Here is a 20,762-nt window from a genome sequence, read left to right as displayed (position 1 = left end):
GTGTCACCTGGAGCGTCAGACAGCGGACCCACAAGGGCGCCGGAGCCACGCGGGCTGGTGGCCAGAGATGCTCGAGGTGAAGATTTGGCAGAGGGTCAGTCGCGGTGGCAACACGGTCAAGGTTTGAGTGCAGGTGGAAGTGGGGCGGAGACATTGACAATGGTTCTCAACCAGGGACCCACCGCCTACACCCCAGGGGCGAAATGCACACGGACTTTTGATGTGGCAATGACTGTGGAGGGAGCAGGACTGTCTGGCAGGAGGGATTGTCCGACCCCAGTGACAACAGAGCCCGGGGGCAGAAACGTGGGGCGAGGGCACAAGATGGCTATCTGTGTGACTGGAGTCCCTGGGAATGAATGAGGACAGGGACGAGGTGGAGGGGAAGATGGGCAGGAGGAGGGAGGGCAGACGGCGTGACGGAGCAGCTGGGAGCACTGGGGAGCCCGGCTCAGCGGAGCTGGCAGGGAAGGGAGGAGAGGAAGTGCGTGGAAGCAGCAATGGCAGGTGGGGGAACACACTCTCGGGGTGCACACCTGCCGGGGACAGCTGGGTCTCAGAGGAAGCAGACATTTGAAGAAGTGGAGGCTACTGGGGTGCTTGCCTGTTAGACTGGGAGTTCCACTGGGCGCACTGGAAGGGGCCCAGCAAGGATGAGTGGCTGGGCATGCTCGGAGTGGTTGGGGTGCAGACCGAGCAAGGGTGGCCCAAGAGCTTGGACTTCTAGTGCCGACTGCCTAGGGATGGCCGTGTGATGGGTGCGGTCCTGGTGGCCTCTCGCAGGCAGGAGGGCAACAGCTCAAAGGACAGTCCGGAGTCCCAGTGCGTGCATCAGGGGCCCCTAGGTCACTACGCCTTGTAGCCGCTCCAGTGGGTTCAAGTTTATGCTTTACTGAATGCTCCTCAAGTCATTTATATGGATTCAGTCAAACCCATGAGAATTTTGGAGATTTCACCTGCCAGGTCCTTCAGACACCCTTGTGAATGACAGACGACGGGCTAAGGAGTTGTCATTTCTGCGGGCAGAGAAGGCTTGAGCCACAGGAATGGACAGAGCAGGGCTTCTCTGACCTAAATGTCCATGTGAATCACCTGGAGTCTTGTCCAAATGCTGGATCGGATTTAGCAGGTCCGGGGTGGGCCACGGATTCCCAAGCAGTGTGCTTGAGTGGAAGGAGTAGAAGCTTCACGATGGGCTGGTTTCCAATATGGGCGTTTCCTATGCCACGTGCGTGGTCTTGGGCTCATGCGCACTCGATTGTTTCTGTGCAAAGCAGGAATCGGGTCATAGGCTGTTGTGCGGGTTACATGGAGTAATGTGAGTACCGCGCCCCGCGCTGCTCTGAGGCGCACACAGCAGGGCTACAATAAGACCATTTCCCTTTTCTACTTTGTCTTGTCCACAAAATCCACTGGCCTTTCCAGATGCGAGGTGATGACTTTTTGTATTTGCGGGGATGCTGGTCTTCTGTGGATTGTCAGCTGCCCACCAGGGGCCACTGCTAGGGCCTCTCCGTGGCGCCCACTCGTGACCCTGGGGGAGGAAGTGGGAGGCCAGAGTGTCCTATCTTTGATTAAGGCTGAGTCTGGCAGCCCTGCTTGCCTTAGTCTTTCTTATACCAATTTGGTGATCGAAAACCTCAGTCCCCATTTGGGTGGATAACCACATAGACTGGGGGCCCTAGGTAGATGGAATAATTTTTCCTTGTCGAATTTTTCACTGCCCTGCCCAATGCATATTCCTTTCCCAGTGCAGAGCAAGCAGAGGGGTCGTAACTCCCTCCATCTGAGGGGTCTGGCTGAGCGGCTTGGCTAACAGGATTCCAGGGCCCACCTGTCCGCAAAGCGGTAAGGACAGTCTGCCGAGGCCGGTGCCTCCGTCGGTGCGGCTGCAGCTGAAGGAGCACCTGGAGGCTGCCCAGGCACTAGCTCTCACCGTCGCTGCGAGTCAGGGGTGTGAGGAAACTAGCCACGGCCCCCCCTAGCTGGGGCCACCAAGGGGCCAGAAGCGTTTGATGGAACCCGGCAACTGCTCCCGAATGAGGGGGCCAGAGAAGAGCTCAAGGTAGCTCCTCCACCGCATGGGAATGGAACATTGCTGACTGGGAGCGCAGAGCCCTCCCCATCAGGACGCGGCTGCCGGGGACAGGTGCACCCGTGCAGCCTCCGGAAACGAAGGTCTCCATGGTTGAGCTGAGAGACCGCCCTTAACTCTCAATCGCTTTCCCCTTGGCCTTGGCGAGAAGGAACTCTCCCCACTGCCCAGTGTGGGGTTAACGCGCGATCTTCTTTGGGAGGGTGTTCTTTTTGGGAAGGATCAAAGGGACAAGTTTGAGAGGGTTCGGTTCTCTGGATTCAGAATCTATGAGGAAGGAAGTAGCCGCCCGTGTCGAAGTTACATCTTGGAAAGTACAGCATGAAGCCGTTAGATTGCCGCAAACTTAGAACAGGAGGATAATGGGGGAAAAAAACGCTATTGTGTTTCAGTATATTTGGCGTCTTCTCTGCAGACAAGACCAGTTGCTTGACCAGATCTGAGTTTGTGACCAACTTGTTAGAGTCTGTTAGGAACCTGTTCAGATGGGGGGGGGGGGGTTCCCTTTGGTTACTGCGCTTGAGGGGAGAACGAATGCCTTGTCTGTCGTTCCTTCTTAGAAGGAGCGGACCGCCAGCACTTATTTAACAATACTTAATTCAAGAGAAGTTTTTCAGTTAGTGGAGGGAAATGCTAGGTACAAGAAGGCCAGCAAAATGGGGCGCCTGGGTGGCTCAGTTGTTAAGCGTCTGCCTTCTGCTCAGGTCACGGTCCCCGGGTCCTGGGATCGAGCCCCACATTGGGCTCCCTGCTCCACGGGAAGCCTGCTTCTCCCTCTCCCACTCCCCCTGCTTGTGTTCCCTCTCTCGCTGTCTCTCTCTGTCAAATAAATAAATAAAATCTTTAAAAAAAAAAAAAAGGCGGCCAGCAAAGAGAAGGGTCAGGTTGGAGGTGCTAAACAGAAGTGAACAGGTTTATAGGAAACAGGCTCTTGCATGCTCGATGCTCCAAGATGGGGGGGTGCGTGTGTGAGCAAGCGCGGGAGGGGGGCTCTCCCTCTGCGACCCCTCCCCTGCACTCTGGGTGGACAGCAGAGACGTGTCTCCCCTCCCAGCCCGTTTCATGGCCCGGGAGCTGGGGCTGACACCCACGGCCGCCGTGAGGAGTGGGGTTATGCTCTTTGGCAGCTAAGGACTTGGCCCATGGACTTGGGCTCTAGAGCACACATGTGAGTCATACAAGAGGGTCCGACCGCATCCACAGAGCAGATGGGAGCCTTGGGTTTTAAGGGTTACCACCCACCCTCTAACACAAGTATGTCACAGTTGTAGTCAGAAAGCACTAGAAAACATTTCTTATAAAAGTATTTTTTTAATAAATCGATGTATTTCAATGTTGTTAACATGATAGCCCAATGCTATATCAAGGTAGCAAAAGTGAAATTCCTGGTTTTTTTTTTCATATAAACACTATGAATGACAGTACATTTGCATTCAACTTCACAAGAAATTATCTTCAGGTTCATGAAGATTCTTTAACAGCTGTAACACCTCTCGAACAGTGAAGATGTGTATTGACAAGGCGAGTCTAATCACTGAGCCGCACCTAGGACCGTAGGGAAGGGAAGAATGTGCGATGGCAGAAGAAACACAGCACGCACGCATCGAAACGACCGAGTATCTTGCAGAAATGGAGCCGTAAGAAGACACACAGATTCGAGCCCTGAAGCAGCGAATGTGTTTCTACCCGTTTTGTGATGGAGAGAAGCCATGGGCACGGAGTCCCGCAGCTGGGGTTGAGCTCTCTTGAGAGCGTGGACTCTCCTTGTGCGCGGTGGCGCCCATCGGCGAACACCGGACCCTGCTCTGTGTGGATGCTGGTGAAGGGAGCTGTGTGCTATCACTGCGGGCCAGAGCAACACTCAGCTGGGCGCCAGGCCTCCAGCGGGGGCTCTCTCCACGCCACCTCCTACAGTTCCAGAGGCCACTGTCCAAAGCCGATGCCCCCTTCTTAGGGTTGACAAAACCCCGACCAACCAACCCAAGTGCACTGACAACAAACCGAAACCAGTAGCTTCTGGCCCTCCCACACTGTCGCCGTCCAACCCACCATGAGAAATGGGTTTCGCTTGGTTCCCGCTACAAAGACAATCTCTGACTCCGTCATGTCACATGTATCTAAATGACTGGATTTTTCTGAACAGAGATCAGGCTGAGAACACAATTCTTTCCCGGCAAGGGCAAGAAAAAGCTGGTTAAATGCTAGTCCATTAAGTCCAACCTCAACTTTGAACTATAGAGGGGAACTGGTTTAAATGAGATTTTCTAAAGTAAAGACAACCTCAAGTACAAGTGGATTGCAAGCAATCTCACATCCAGAATTTTATATGCTGATTGCTAGTATGATAAATGGCCTCAGGCCACTATTTATTTCTACCAGGCCCCTTCACGCTATTTTTCACTCCAAATGCTGCAGATCAAAGTAAACACAACAGAACAGCGGTGAAATTGTTTGTGTGCCGAGGTGCTGGATTCCAGATTAGCACAGATGGGGTGTTCCTGGCTATTCACCAAGATGGGTCTAACGGATGGCCACTCCTTTATGTGGGTCAGCAGCACGGACTAAAATCACGTTTATCTGAATGGATGAGAAACAACTGTCATCCACCACGTTATTTAAAAAAATCCCAAGCAAACTGCCTCAGACACTTTCCACGAACCTGGGTTTTGGTGCTAGGACTCTCCTCTGAGGGAACAGACACATGGCCGGAGTCTTAGTGTTTTATTCTAAATCTCCTTTTTAGGCCTGAACCAAGTCAACTTCTCACAAAGATCCTATACTCCTTTCTTCCTTCTGTCATGTCTCTTAAGTGAGGGCTCTGCACCCTCTAAAGAACTGAGGGGAGAATGGTCAAGGCTTTCCTCTCCAGAAACAGAACAAAAGCATAAATTAGGTTAAGTGGCTTCATTTTTCTCAGGTCAAAGCTTCTAACCCAAGGTTTGGTTTCCCTAGGAATAGTGTGTGCTTCAGTTGATAAAATGAATCAAAATCAGCTGATGGAAAAGTTAAAAATGTCCTTTACTGAAAGATATGTATCTTTACAAAGAACAATAGCAAACAATCCAATCTAGAAGTTTAAATAAAAGTAGGTGCCTTTAAAACTAACAATCTCTATAGAGCTGAAGTCACTGCCTTGGATAATTTATACGCTGCATCCAATATTCTATGTAGGACATTCATTCTTAAGGCAGAAGAATTGAATCTGACATGTAATGACTTGGCTCTTACATCCAAGGGTCAAACTGGGAGTAGATTTGAGCAGACGGAGTCCCTGCTAATGAGGACTTATCTGCGGTTGACAATTTCTTTCTCAGAGTAGTTTCTGTAAGAGACACATTTGAGAGAACAGAAAAAGATGAATTTTAAGACACACAAATATCTTTCAACAAAAAGTCAACGAGACTCGGTTTTCTAAGATGAGGGGATGCTACTCCCATCACAAGCCAACGGACTCCAACACACTCTGTCTGAAATGGTACATAAAATGGTGGAATATCAAATGATTCACTTTGTGGACAGTGTTACTTCAGACTCCAGTTTTCAAGGTCTCGTATAAAAGGCAGCCCGAACAGTTAAAAAGCAGCTGAATGTCAACTCACACCGCTACTCAGAAGGCTGCCACTTAGGATCTTCCTACCCCGTTGTCACAGCCCGGTGCAGGGAGGGGGGTAGCGGGAGGTATTAAAATAAAGGTGAAGCTCCCAACACGTGTGCAAAAATACTCCTTAGTGACTAGCAAGAATATCTTTAACGAAAACCATCTTAACTATGGAATCAGAGGGGTCCAAGCCGGACGGACGTAGGAAGGGACCAGGCTGCTGAGGTGGATTGGTATTTGGGATGCAAGCACCACACCCCCCGGATTTGGGGGAGCCTGGGCAGCGCGCTCCTCTGTGGGGCAGGGAGCTGCCACCCTCGGCCACGGGTGCTCCTTGCCCTCTGTGTCCTGAACGTGAACAAACCCAAACACAGATCTAGAAGACCATCCTCAAGCGGGTGATGGCGACTCTCACCGCTCAAGTATCCCTCGTGTGCCTAGTGTTAACACCGTAGCTCCAGCAATTGTCGGAAGTGTACAAAGATGACCTGCCTCGTTTCTGAAGCCATGAAGATTTTCTTCTTTCACGGTGGCAGGAGTCCATGCAAGATTTGTAAACAGCGATACAAAATACTGTAAACATAACTTAACAGAGCTCGTATAAAACAGAAGTAAATCCAAATTTACAAGTGGGTAAAAAAAACCAGAGGGAAGCTTCATACAAAGTTCTCCCTCCTGCGCCAAGTGATTCTTTTGATTACAAATATAATCCTGAGCTGAAAAACTGGGATTGGGGGGAGAGCCATCTCTGCATACAAAATATCCAGAGGACGCTTACTCTTTTACTTTCTCTAGTTGATAGTCAACTGTCAGAGACAGCTCTGAAGGTGTGACTTTGGAGACGTTTATAGTTTGGTGTGGCGCCCAGGTCTGGAGCCCGCTGCAGCGCTGGCCATGGAGGCGGATGCGGCGGCGTCCTCGGCCTCCTCTAGTTCATCCTGCAGCTCCTGGCTGACACTGGACTGCAGGGCCGCGGGGGTGAGCCACTCCTTGGGGAGGCAACTCTGTAGAAAGGGTATACAGGAGCTGAAGTAGGCAAGTCGATTGATCCAGCGAGGAATCTCTTTCCCGCAGAGAATCTATGGACAACAAAGGGTGTGGTGTTAGGTAAGATGAATGAGGTGGGCCTGGTCCAGTGCCAGGGTATGCGGGTGCGGCGGAGGCAGGTGGGTGCCCCAGAAACATTGCACCTGGGCCTCTGGAGCCTGGGCCCTTCCGGCAGCCCCATCCCTCCCGTTCTGCGGAGCCTCGTTCATGTGGCTCACTTTCTGCATCTCTATCTACCCTGTGACTTCTGTCCCCATCCTACTTCTCCCCAGGGGCTCGAATCGGCAGAGAAACAGCTCCCCAGACGCAGACCTGGCTTTGGGAGTCCACGGCAGGAGTGGGGCCGGAACGCCCGGCTGGCTTTCGTCTGCAGACTCCGCTGGGGATGGCGGGAGCAGATGTGGGGCCAGCAGGGGCCTTTCCAGCTGACGATGTGTGGCTCTCTGCCCACTTCCCGCCCTGACTCTGTCCTTAGGACTCCGAAGCCACAAGCCACGGCCCCGTCTATCTCAGATAGTAAGAATCAGGCCTTCCACAACGAACTTTACTCCTTCTTAACCCTCTTGCCTGTCTGTAGACAACACTGGGCTTCCTGGACCCATGCTCCCCTGTCCCCTTGGTGGTTCTGCCTCCAGTCATGACACAGATTAGGATCAGGCCATCTTATCTTAGTTGATGACTTGAGAAAGGTGTCAAGGTATCTTATGCCCCCAAATTAGTGAAAATGTAAATAAACTGGTACCTGTAATGAAGCAAGGAAATTTTTCTCTCTAAAGGGTTAGCCTTACCTGACAAAGGTTACATTTCCTTTAAATACGATGTCTCTGTCTTAACCACAGGGCAAGTGGTCTCACTTGAGGGGAGATGGCATGTTTTGACCAAACTTGATCACCTGGCCGGGCAGCACTAGAGGTAGAGAGAACTTAAAAATATTGAGGGTGCCTGGGTGGCTCAGTCGGTGAAGCGTCTGCCTTTGGCTCAGGTCATGATCTCGGGGTCCTGGGATCGAGCCCCGCATCGGGCTCCCTGCTTAGTGGGAAGTGAGCCTGCTTCTCCTTCTCCCTCTGCCCCTCCACTTGTGCTCAAATAAAATCTTTAAAAAAAAAAAAAATTTGAGAAATGTGTCCGTGAACTTGATCTGGGGGAAAGCCGAGCCGATACCACTCCCATCTCTCTCCCCAAAGAAACCCAGGCCAACAAGTATTATGTTGTATTTTATACCTGACACGTGGGGGGGGGGGGGGCGCTGCATATTTGCAGGTTAAGCACAGAAGGAGTGGCGAGGAGCATAGAGGTCAGCATACAGCCGCTGCTGACTACTCACTTCCTTCAACCTACTTCCCATGTCCTGGTTGTGCTCAATAAGCTACCTTCCTCCCAACCCCTGGTGGTGTGGCCCTGATCAGCTGAAAACGCAGTACTGTCCGCGGCAGCCTCCTGTTTTGGTAGAGGGACTTGCGCTGGGACACGGCCACCCCCATGGGCTGAGTTCTCAGTGGTGGAGTCCAGTCTGTGACCAGTCCCCCAGCTTATAAACAAACCCCCGGCCCGGCCCTCTTGGAAGCGTGCTGGTCCTCCGCCAAGCCAATGTCTCGAAACTTCGAGTCCAGACCCATTCGTGAGTCATTCAGATTGTGACCCGAATTTTCAGAATGAACTAGATTATAGATAGGAGGGCTAGCTGTGACATTTGTTTTAACGCATTACACGTACGTGTGTGTACATACTGTGTCATGATGGAAAACATTTCTTACGGGGGTAGTGGTTTATGTAGCAGAATTACTTTTGCATTTAGGCTTCAACCAGTGATTCCTCTTGTAGAAATCCACCCCTGACACACACTGGCTGGGTACGAAGAGACGTATGCACAGGGTGACTGGTTACAGCGCTGTGGGTGATGGCAGGGTGGCATCCTGCTCCTGATCTTTCTGCACCGAGTATGACGTGAGCTGTGGGCCTGTCACCTTTGGCCTTTATTACAGTGAGGTACTTTCCCTCTCTACCCACTTCACTGAGTTTTATCATAAGTGGATGCTGAATTTTGTCAAATGGTTTTCTGCATCTACTGAAATAATCATACGACTTTTACTTTTCATTTTGTTAATGTGGTGTATCACACTGACTGATTTGCAAATGTAGAACCACTGATGCATCACTGGGTAAAGTCCCACTTGATCGCGGTGTAGAATCCTCTTAATGTAGTTTGAATTTGGTTTGCTAATGTTTTGTTGAGGATTTCTGCATCTCTGTTCATCAGGGATGTTGGCCTGTGATTTTCCTTTTTTGTGGTGTCCTAGTCTGGTTTTGGTATTGGGGTGATGCTGGCCTTGTAGAATGAGTTTCGAAGTGTTCTCTCCTCTTTCTTTTTTGGGAAAAGTTTGAGATTAGGTATTAAATCCTTGAATGTTTGGTAGAATTCACCAGTCAAGCTGTCTGGTCTTGGACTTTTGTTTGCTGGGAGGTTTTTGATTCAATCTCCTTAGTAAAATAACCGGTCTAGTCAGATTTTCTATTTCCTTATAATTCAGCCTCAGAAGAATTGTGTTTCTAGGAATTTGTCCATCTCTTCTTGGTTGTCTAATCTGCTCACAGTGTCTCTCTTACGATCCTTCCTACTTCTGTTGTGTCCGTTGTAACTTCTCTTTCATTTTTGATTTATTTGAGCCCTGTCTCTTTTTTTCTTGGTGAGTCAAGCTAAAGGTTTGTCAATTTTGCTCATCTTTTCAAAGAACCAGCTCTTAGTTTCATTGATCTTTTTGCTGTATTTTTAGTCTGTATTTCATTTATTTCTACTCTGATCTTTATTACTGCCTTCCTTCTACTAACCTTGGGCATTGTTTGTTCTTTTCTAGTTCCTTCAGGTGTAAGTTAGATTGATTTTTCCTGTGAAGTATATGGAATATTTTTAAATCTGGGGAGGAGGGGAAATTCATGATACTAAAAGAAAAAAAAAACACAACAACTCTTGATCACCTTTGGAGAATGCTATTGAGCTGCGTGAGCGGTCCCCAAGACCACCTCCAGTTAGATGATGACTTGCCGAGAGGGCTGCGGGCCTTGGTACACAGCTGCATTCACAGCCATGATCCACAACAGGCAAGAGTATGCAAAGTCCAGAGGAAACCAAGCACAAGCTTTCAAAGCGTCTCTCCCAGTGCAATCACACAGGATACACTTAATGACCCCGTGAAGGAGTGGGGGCAACACATGTGAACGTCCACTAGGGACGTTCACTAGATACCCAGCATCTGAAGTTTTACTGGGGCCTGGTTATGCAGGCAGGCACCCCCTCCTTAGCAGGTACCAAGCTGTTAGATTCCCCAGAATCTAAGCAGGTGTTTCACAGAAATCACACTGTTTGTACAAATCAGTCAGGCACAGCGAGCCACTCCTCCATTCTGAAAATCAAGTTCTCAGATGCCATCCAAAGCCCCAATCCCGCCTCGGATAAGCAGGGCTTTATAAGGACAGCAGGCTCTGGCCTGTTTTAACTTTTTTTTTTAACACAGTACCCCCCAGCCCACAAACTTGGCCAAGCTGTTGTTACAGCAAATATTATCAAAGGGCCCCATGCAGGAGGGTGAGACCAACCTCAAGTATTGATTTCGGTTATACCTAAAGGGTATAACTGGCCTTAGCCAGTTAAAACAAATCCCACTAACCATCAAGGTTTATTTTAGAAAGCCGGGTGGCGTCCACCTTCAGTTTTGGTATGAACCTTCTTTACCTGGCCTGAGGCATCATTCAGGATCAGCGAAACTCTGGCCAGTACCCTGAAGTCGGCCTGACAGGTTTTTAGGGCTGAGGCAATGTCTTGACAGTCAGGGTACACACACAAGAAGTAAAACTCCAGAGGGCACACGGGTACCCCTAGAAAGTCAGTTTATGATGTTAGGGCACCCCAAGCAGGGTACCCGGGTCAGGCAGTCCAGGTTAAAAGGCCCCCACCCAATGCGCTTTCTCTCTGGGAGTGAGCACTGTGGGCTTGCTCTAGACCGAAGATTTTTGTCCCATCAAAGTTGGTATGCTGCAATCTTAACCTGCAACATGATGGTCTGTGGAAGGGGGGCCTCTGGGAGGCGGTCAGGTCATGAGGGCCGAGCCCTCGTGAACAGGATTCGTGTGCTAACCAGGGATCTGAGCGCCCCCTCACCCTTCCTGCCACCCAAGGCCAGGGCAAGCAGCACCCTGTGACCCAGGAAGCAGACCTCACCAGTTGACCTCACCTTGATCTTGGGCTTCCCAGCCTCCAGAATGGTGAGAAATAAAGGTCTGTTGCTGAGAAGCCCCCCGGCCTGTGCTCTTGTGTTTGAGTTGCCCAAATGGATGAGAAGACAGGGCTTCTGCCCGAGGGTTTCTAATCTAGCCTGAAAAACTGGCTGAATCTTGGTTTCAGGGGGTCTGCCTAGAGACGGTCAGATCCAAACAGTTGTTTGTCTGCGACACCAGGTTACCGGCCTTGTGAGCGTGGAAGACGTGTGGGGTGTCGTGTGTGGAAAGTGTAGGAACAGGGCAACAGCTGGCTGAACTCCAAGTTGCAGCAGCTCAGAAAGGCAGAATGCAACATTTTTCTTTAGGACAAGGGGAGGTGCAGTGTTGAAAAACAAAGGTTATCAAGGCCTCCCTCTTCCTCTCTCCTCTCTAGCTGCCAGGGTTTGGGGTTTCTGTTTGTCGTCGTTACAAAATCAGTGTGTGCCATTTAGCAATCCTAACTTTACACTTTAAAAATTATCCCCTGCTCTCATCCAGCCCTTTTTTGGTCTGGAAAGGATGTACACAAGAGGGACAGAGTTCTTGCTGGAAATATTTTTATGTAACTGAACTAGACAGGCGCATCATGTTAGGGATTCGTCAGGATAAGATCCAGAGTTTTCAGAAAACTTCAAAATGGGTTTATACAGCGACTCCCTCCCTCTACCCTGACCACTTACATAGCGAGCAGCGTAGGGAAGCTGCCCCGCGTCTGCGGACAACTGCACTTGGTAACCGCACGGCCCCGCTAAGGAGCGTGCGGCGGGAAGTGGGAGGAGGGCGTCTGGCTGCTATCCCCTGGAGCCTCGGTGGGATATGCATCGGAAGTGGGCGGGGGTTCACAGTCCTGGTGATGTGCTTTCTCCCCACTTGCAGTTTTGGCAAGAATCACTGGTTAGGGATTCAATCAGTCCCTGTATTAGAAATGCGAGCCGATGAGCAGCTCAACACAGCCTGTCCCGGCGGGGAAAAGCCCTTTCTGGTGGGCACCTGCAAGTAAGCCAGACGGGTCGGTCAACGTCCGTAAGGCTTTCATAGCATAGGGCTCCGCAGACGGTGTCCTGACCTGCAATGGTCCCCAAGGAGAAGCCCTGTTCCCTGAGCCTCTACCTTTCAGTCTGCATGGAGGGTAGTAGACAGCGGCGGGTTTCAGCCTATCAGTCAAGCCATGGCAATTAGGGTTGTGAATTCAGGATTTCAAAAAAAAGGCAAGGGCTTTTCTTCGGCAGGAGTAAAGTCAAGATGCTGCACGGCCAGGGAGCCATGTTTCTAAGTTCAAGCAACATGCAAGGTTTCCCTAAGCCTTTTTTAAAAACCCAATACAAAATATGCACATCGGGCTGGAAAATCAGCAGCCTTGATGGGTCAGACATCTGATTTTACAGGAGCTCATTAGTATCTAAAAACTGCTTTTTAACACTCTGAGGTCCACCTGGAAATGGTCTCTCTTTGTATGTTGTCTCCCTTTTCCCAGAGGCCGTAATACGCAAAAATCATAGTAAAAATCTCAGCTGTGGAGACACATTCTCATTTCATTATCGAAGACTTAAAACTCCATCCACTCTATGGCTGCAAAAAGCAAGGAAGTTGTGTCCCACTAACCCTTTCGCTTTGCAGCATTCCCCAAGTGAGACAGTCCCTGTATCCTCTATAAAATTACATGCACAGAACATTTTATGCTAATTCCTATCCTACATCTATAGCAATAATCACAAAATACAATTCTTTCCTCATTGCAAAATCACTCACACTGTCCCAGCAATAAACTTAGCCATGACAGAGGTTGCAGCCGTCCGGCGAGATTCCAGCTGGGATGGGGCGGGGATGCCTCAGCGGCAGCTCAAGCATTAGTGTGGTATCCCCCCTGCTCCCATGCTTACTTGGCTCGGGCCTGGAAACTTTTTAATCATGTTCCCTCCCACTTGGAGAGAGCAACACAAAGGTTTAGCATTTTTGGCTGCCCCAAAACTCAACTTTGGGAACTTGGGGGGCTTTTCTTTTCTCTTCCTGCCTAGAGGAGAGGACAGACCTCAGGTATCACCTGGGCTACACTTCGTCCCCCTCATGCCTGCAGCCTGGGTGAAACAGCCAGGGGATCCAGTGCGCCGGGTCTTTGGGGCTGGATCGACCATTCCTAACTGTGTAGGTAGCTTCCCCTGTCACAAGGGATGGTGGCCCGGCTGCCCCTACATACTCTGGGATGGGCGACAGCCACCTCGTCTGTCAAACGAGGCGACTGGACTGGGTGCCAGCTACTATCTATGCCGATTTTAACATTCTATGGATCCCTATGGATCCCTGGATGCATTCCCTACACGTGCGGTCCAGAAGGACCTGAACCACCTTCTCTCGTTCCTGAGAGGCAAGCAGGTCAGCTCTACGGTATCAGCGCGTCTACAAGACTGGAGTCACGGCCGGACAAATCGTCAGGGCTCACATGAACATCAAGATGCTGACTCTGGGCGCTGCGGTGGGGTGCAGACGATGTGAATCACGAGCCCTCCGTGCTGCGGGTGTGGGACACATCCGAGAGGCGTGGTGCCCCCACCGCGGGCCGGTCCAAGAGTCGTGCTCTGGAAGCCACAAGGGCCGGGGAGAGGGCCAGTGAGTCAGGCACTTGTGCACAGGCCACCGAGGCGGACAGGCCACCGAGGTGGCGGCTCCGTCTGTCCTGCCTGCTGTCCAGGTCCTCTGGGCCCGACGCCGCCCCTGCCTCCAGCCGCCGAGTGCTAGTTAATTCTCTCGACCTTATTTCCTAATCTTGTGATTTCTTCCCTCCATTTTCTGTGTTCAGGCCCTCCGATTCTGATCTAGCCCTGGTCTCCTGCTTGGGAGTCAAGAACAGGGAAGGCAAGTAAGTGCCTGTGTGTGAGTTGGCAGAATGAAATTTCCAGAGCAGTGAAAGGAACGACTTAATAATTTTAAGAGCCAGGAAAAAAATTCACACTGGCAACTAAAACAGAGAAAGAAGAATCTGGTGGCTGAGAGGCAGCAAGTTCCATGCTGTAATAAGACAAACTGGAACCGGAGGAGATGATTATCTGTGCGCACTCCACCCACGGCCACGTGGTGATCGATGTCACGGTGGGAACCCACGCTCATTCATACCGGACACAGAGCACCGCATGCTCCCCGACGCGAGGGGTTGGGAAAGCGGCTGACAAGAGCGGCCAGTGATGACGCTCCGGGTGTTCTCCGCCTGAAGGGCCGAGGAGAAAACGGACTCACCTCCGACAGGGCCGAGGAGAAGTGATTGCAGTTCTTGTGCATCAGGTGGTAGGCGTTGCCCTTGTACTCCTTCCCCAGCTCCTCCACGATCTTCTCGATGTCATCCTCCAGGAAGTCTGTGCTCCCTAAAACTACAGCTTCTCTTGAAGAACAGAAAGAAAGAGGAAAGAAACAAACACGACTGTGTGAGTTTTAAGTATTTCTAAAGAGCATGTTCAAAGACTTGCTTATTTCCAGGAATATTCTGACTGGCGTAACAAAGCCGAGTTAATGCAATATGACTAAAAGGTACATGAGATACTTCTAAAAGTTCTGTTGAGTTTCTACTTTTCTACAATAAACTCCTAGGTACGTTACTTCTGAATCATACAAATGCAAACCTGGTCATTTTCTTTATGAAACAGTGTGTCGTATATTAAAAATGCAACAATACATTATTTTTACAAGCACTGGGTAAGCAGTCAGGTTATTAGAGAACCAGACTGGTGCTGCAAATACTCCTGCTCATTATACTGGCCACCAAAGAGCTGGCCACAGTCTCATCCAAAAACAGTCTTTTATGTCATCTATTTCTGTGCCACCATGAGATGAACTACCAAACAGCTAATTTTTTTTTTTTACAGGATTATAAAACTAACCAACCAACAAACCCCCCAATTAAAAAATAAACACCCTCCACCTGACCCCCAACTACTACCCTGGAAATGCAATAGACATTATCCAATAGAAAGCAGAATTTTAGTCAGATACAAGTTAGGCATCCAAGAAAACTGAAAATACTTAGAAAACCCTTTTATCTAGTAGTCCTATTAAAAGGGAAACCTAAGGAACAGACTCAGGATGGCATTATAGCAAATCAGTGATAGGCCAAGAAAACCATGAACTTAGTAGTGATAAAAATGTGTAGCCCCTGGGCCCCTGGGTGGCTTAGTCGGTTAAGTGTCTGCCTTCGGCTCAGGTCATGATCTCAGGGTCCTGGGATCGAGTCCCGCATCAGGCTCCCTGCTCACTGGGGAGTCTGCTTCTCCCTCTGCCTGCCACTCCCCCTGCTTGTGCTCTCTCTCTCTGTCAAATAAATAAATAAAATCTTCAAAAAACCCCAAAACTGTGTAGTCCTATCCTGAATTTTCAGGTTAGAACCTCATTTTACTACTTTTTACTTGGCAAGTAAACAATCATAGGCCCAAAAGTTTCTTTAAAACTCCTTGAACCTTAGGTTCTAAATCTCTCTTCAAATACAAACCTTAATTAAGAAATAGAAATCTGATTGTTAAGCAAATTCTCAGTGCTGCTGACTACACATAAGGCTCCAGAGTATTTTGGTGTATCAAAACATGTGATACACATACCTTAATAACAGTTTCTCAGCTAACTAACTCTTCAGTTATTTCAAATGTATAAACAGTGTCCCTTTCATTGGGAAAATGAAAAGATTAAAAAAATAAAATCCTACCGAATGGGGCACCTGGGCGGCTCAGTTGGTTAAGTGTCCCGACTCTTGATTTTGGCTCAGGTCGTGAGATCGAGCCCCGTGTCGGGCTCCACACTGAGTGAGGAGCCTGCTTGGGATTCTCTCTCTCCCTCTGCCCCTCCCTGCCCTACTCGCACTCTCTCTCAAAAAAAAAAAAAAAAAAAAAAAGAAAAGAAATCCTCCCGACCATTTTTTTTTTCTCTTCATGTATTTTATTTAAAAAATTTTTAACTTTGAGTGGACACCCAATGTCACATTAATTTCAGGTGTATGCAGAGTCAACAGCCCTGTATGCTCTGCTTACCACCAGGGTAGCTACCACCCGAAAAATGAAGACATTTATAACAGTCTTGGGGAGGCCACAAGAAAACCATCTTCCGTCCCCCGCCATGTGGGACGTCCAGGGGATGCATTACTACATACAAATACAAAAGTCTTCTAAAGCAGAACCCAAGTTACACCAAGGTAAGAATATTTTCAAAGTACACAAGGTAACTTACATGGGTCCTGAATAAAAGTAACAGACTAGTTATTTCAGGCACTTCATCTGGCTGATTCCCATCTTTATACAAACTTCAGATAGATTCAATTTTAAAGAAAGTGTCAGCAACTAAAACGTTAAAGAAACATTTTAACTTCCTAGATTTTCATCTACAGGATGAATTCTGTATGCCTGAAAACAAGCTTTGGCACCTAAGACAGTGTAATAAAAATTGTCCTCCCTACTTACTTAAATTTAAATGTTTCTCCTAGTTCAGAAGCATTTCCTGGGGAAATTTCAAATATTCCAGAAAAGGGGTAAGGATGGCCACCATAAGCAAATTCTGAAAAGAGAAAACTCATGATTTTTAGTATTTATCACACAAAACTTAACCAGAATGCTGAATTAGTTTTAATAAATGATGAGGATAATAATGATACCATCTAAGTATTTTCTAGATTATCAATGCTTTCACAAACATCTCATTCAGCTGTTACTTGTACACAACAGTTGATACAAAAGGCCTGAAACCAATAATGAAAGACACTCAAAGGTGATCCTGACTTGTCCATTTATTTCGTGTATGCTGGCGAGAGCAGAGAGACCAACACTCACAGGTGAATGAGGTCTCTCTGCCTAGCGATCGTGCCAAACTAAGTGGGTGGTCCGTGCTGTGTTTTGTCTTTTTCTAAATTAAAGTGGTCAAATGTTAAACTTACACTTCACTGGAAAAACTAATAACAATGATTTTGCACGGCTCCTGGGTTGAAGACTCTTGGTTTATCTTTGAATAAGAGTGAAACATTAGCAAGCCTGAAAAACTGAATTCCATTCCCCTCATTCAAGAAAAATTAAGCTGCCAAATTAACACATACACCTACTCACACACACTCTCCACAGCAAATCTCTGAGCCAGGAGAGGACGACTTGTGCTACAGGCTCACGAGATCTCAACTCTCATCCAGAACAGAAGCAGAGATGCTCTCAGATAAGGAAGGAACTAAAATTCCTGAGAGGAGATACTGAAGTGGCAAATTGTGGTGGACTTATTTTCAAAATTACAAATGTTTAAATTAATCTCATTGCTTAAAATTTATTAAATATAATCATGAAAGGTCAAAGAATAAGGCAGATACCAAGTTTACTTTTGATCCAGACCTTCCAGAGAAAAAGCAAGGACGTGGATAAGAAATAAAGTGTCTGGCATTCAATTGTGAAACAGTAAAAATTATCTTAATGATAGGATTTTATAAAACATTGTAGATAGTCAGGTTAGATATGGAAAGATAATGTTTTCATTTTTTACTTCCTCAATTCCAGCAAGAAAAGTTGTCGAGCCATTTATTCATTTATTCAAGAAGTGTCATTCACTTTCTGCAAGATATTGACCTTAGCTTGGTTAAGCTTCTGTGGACATGTTCAGACCATGTTTCTAATTATTCCTAAATCAATTTATGGAGGGGAGCAATGATTAGACAGGTGAAAGAATACTGGGCTAGTAGGTAAGAACACTTGGGTTCAAGTCCTCGTTCAATTAATTAGTAGTAGGACTGTCAGCAGAGCTGAGCTTGGGCTTCTTCGTTTGCAACATGGAGAAACTGCCACATGCCTCCATGTCCTTCTCTATGTCACAGCAGCATGATCATGTGGCTCAGAACTGCATGGCACTTAAAAGACTGTAACACACCACAGAAATTCAGTTAAAAAGGAACACACACAACTTTGGCAAAAGCCGAATCAAACAAGGGAGCAAATCCACAGACGATGATACCACCCGCAGCAACACTCTGACCACTAAACCCTTTCGGCAGGAGCCTCCTTGCTTTGGGGGGTTATTTGGTAGATGTAACCTTTCCACTAAGACGGTGCTTATGTGGCGGATCTTTATAGCGAACGTTTTCTATGCTACGCTGCAGCCAGAAGCAGCTAATGTGGAACGTCAGGAGGGGACAGTATAAACGCCACCCTGACACACAGGAAATGAGCCTTCTCCTTGTATTCGCGAAAGCTGGTCTGTAGCCTCCACAGGTTACTCTGGGTAGACTGCAATCACATGTTCTTAGAGGTCTTGTACAAAGACTGCCTGAGGCAAATAAAAGACATTTCTGCTACAGGGTGAGTTTATGATGCAAAATAATACGTTCCTACAACCCTGCTGGAACTGGCAATGTGGTCTGTGTTATGCAGACCATTACTGCTTACAGTTTGATCTGGAGGAAATTATCCTGCACCCACGGTGGGAATTAGAACCATGGAAAAAGCTGCTGAAAACAAAGCTGCTTGGTTTGAGTGGCTCCTGTCATATTTATAATAAAGGGCCACGAAGAATAAAAGGGCTGAGTTAATGACAAAGGCCATCACTCCTGAGCAAAAAGTCAGATGTAATCAAGGGCGGGATTTGCTCAGTGGTATTTTTAAACTTTGTAATGACACACTTGCAAGTCTATAAAAAAAATTTAATACTGAAATTCCCTCAGGAAATTGGCATTTCAAGTTTGACACTCTAGCACCAACTCATCTCCAACCATAATGACTGGTTTTCAACGTGCAATGTTTCTTAGGATCTCCAATATCTGTTAGCACAAAACTGTCATGGTAAAACAATCCCAAAAGGCAAGTATTTTTTAAGACCCTGTATTTGGAATAAAAGATAACTACATGAATGTACGGTCATGTACTACAGTACTTTCTCCCCAAACACATTCAACTCCAGGCATTTTCCCAAGATGGTGTAAACAAATATGGGAAAGATGTTTCTCCTACTTTCTGCAATAAAGGATGGAAGCAGCTGAAAAGAGAGGAAGGACTATGGATATGAATTGCAAGTCCTTTGAAAGAAAACAATCTTCAGAAAGTCTATTTAGACTGTGTGTACACGTACCTCTGCCATATACTTCAATTCCCGAATGAAAAACGCCAATTCCGATGGATGAGGTGTATTCATTCATCCAGTACTAGGAAAAAAAGAAGAGATTCAGAGTGTCTGTCCGTTTAGCATTTAACTCCACATGATAGGAGACTACTGCCCCCACATCCTTCATCACAGAATATTCAGGCCTTTCAAACTCCATCTTGTAGTATTTTTCCTTCTGGCCCCAAACTCAACAATAGTGGCTCATTTGGTCCTATCTCTGCACCTGTTCTTGTAGGACGTCCCAGGTGGAATGCCCTCCTGGGTCAAAATGACTGCCTCAAGTTGTAAAGCCTTGGGCACAAGCCATAAAAGCTAAACCTGGGCAGGTTGGGGGAAAAAATGGATCTAAAAGCTCTCCTGTGACTTAAAAAAAAAAATCACATATAATGTATGCTTTTATATCTATTTTTCCTCCACCTTAAGCCTTCCCTTTCACTCTCTGGTGAGCTCCCCGAGGACTGGGATATTGTACTCTTTTTCAAAAACGTTTGGAAAAGACATATAGATGGCATGTATGTCCTAATTCAGCTCAAAGTTTGATGACGATAATACAGGAACAAATCATACGAGGCACAGAGGCTACCACAATCTTCTTACCATTGACATGCAGTTAACATTCCCAGAAAAGGTAGTATCTGAATTGGGTTTTTAGGAACAAATGAGATTTCCCCAGATAGAAAATGTGGGGAGTGTGGTGGAGTGGAGGGGAATGGGGAGAAATGTCTGGAAGGGCGAAGAGGGTATACCAGCATCATGATGTGACTATCTGGGGGTGACTATGGAGGGGTGCAAGGTGGACTGGAGAGGGTTTACCTAGAAGAAAGTAGTAAATGAGTCAACAGCTCATTAAACAAACACTTAGGCAACACTTAACAGTGTTACAAACCCATTAAGTTTCTTCTAGGTTAGAGGATAGATAATTTCTCTTTAATTTTTCTGGGTTTATTCAAGTCTTATAGCCTTAGTTCCAGACCCCTAGCCAGTTTCTTCCAGACATCGGGAAGTGCATGCTCGCATATATTGCTGGAGGAAGCATAAATGGTAAATGTCAATTTATTTTGTCCTAAAATGTACCTGGAAGAAAAATTAAGCAATAATAAACAAGAAATATTTGAAAAAGAACAAGGAACTTTCTCATCTAGATATTAATATACTCATTCACAGGATGGTACTGCTTTAGAACAGATCCTTGCATGTGTAAGAATCTGGTGTATGATAAAGGTGGTGTTTATGATTAAAGATAAAGGATAAACTATTAAAAATGTGGTGACAAAACTCATGCATAAAAATATATCTCATGTATCTAAAAATTCTGATGTGTCTAAGAATCATCATAGAGAAGAAAATAAAATAGACCAAAAAAAAAAAATTTCTTAGATGGGAAAAGATGACCTAAGTAAAGCAAAACCTAGAATTTCTACAGGAAAACCACAGATACTCAACAAACACTTCCAATTTTTTATTGTGTAAAACCACATGAACAACATCAAAAGATAAACAAGACACAGGGAAGAAAAGATTAGTATGACAATACATCTTGCTCTCTACCAGACTCCATTTGGTTCCTGATTTTGGACAGCCTGAATTTGGATGGCAAGTTAGGAATGTTTTTATCTGAATTGATTTGATTTTGGATGCCGCAGTGAGGGTACATACAAAAAGGGATTTCTCAAGACT

At 47.1% G+C, this 20,762-nt stretch overlaps 1 protein-coding gene across 4 annotated transcripts in view; it reads right to left on the bottom strand.

Annotated features, from left to right (window-relative positions):
* Positions 1 to 3,386: 3,386 nt before the first annotated feature.
* Positions 3,387 to 20,762, bottom strand: part of DESI2 (desumoylating isopeptidase 2) — a 46,445-nt gene continuing 29,069 nt past the window's right edge. For 2 of the 4 annotated variants that reach the window (XM_035010967.1, XM_035010968.1), the window contains exons 2-5: positions 19,053 to 19,125; positions 16,421 to 16,514; positions 14,220 to 14,361; positions 3,387 to 6,772 (exon numbers count right to left, since the gene is read on the bottom strand). In XM_035010967.1, coding sequence (XP_034866858.1) covers positions 6,539 to 6,772; positions 14,220 to 14,361; positions 16,421 to 16,514; positions 19,053 to 19,125 — 543 coding nt within the window. In that variant the 3' untranslated portion in view covers positions 3,387 to 6,538. The remainder of the gene's footprint in view (positions 6,773 to 14,219; positions 14,362 to 16,420; positions 16,515 to 19,052; positions 19,126 to 20,762) is intronic. The other 2 variants (XM_035010969.1, XM_035010970.1) reach the window with 2 other exon arrangements.

This window comes from Mirounga leonina, unplaced genomic scaffold, assembly GCF_011800145.1.
Source record: "Mirounga leonina isolate KUSES-001 unplaced genomic scaffold, KU_Mleo_1.0 Mir_154, whole genome shotgun sequence".
NCBI lineage: Eukaryota > Metazoa > Chordata > Mammalia > Carnivora > Phocidae > Mirounga > Mirounga leonina.
This window is presented reverse-complemented; position numbering and strand designations above follow the sequence as displayed.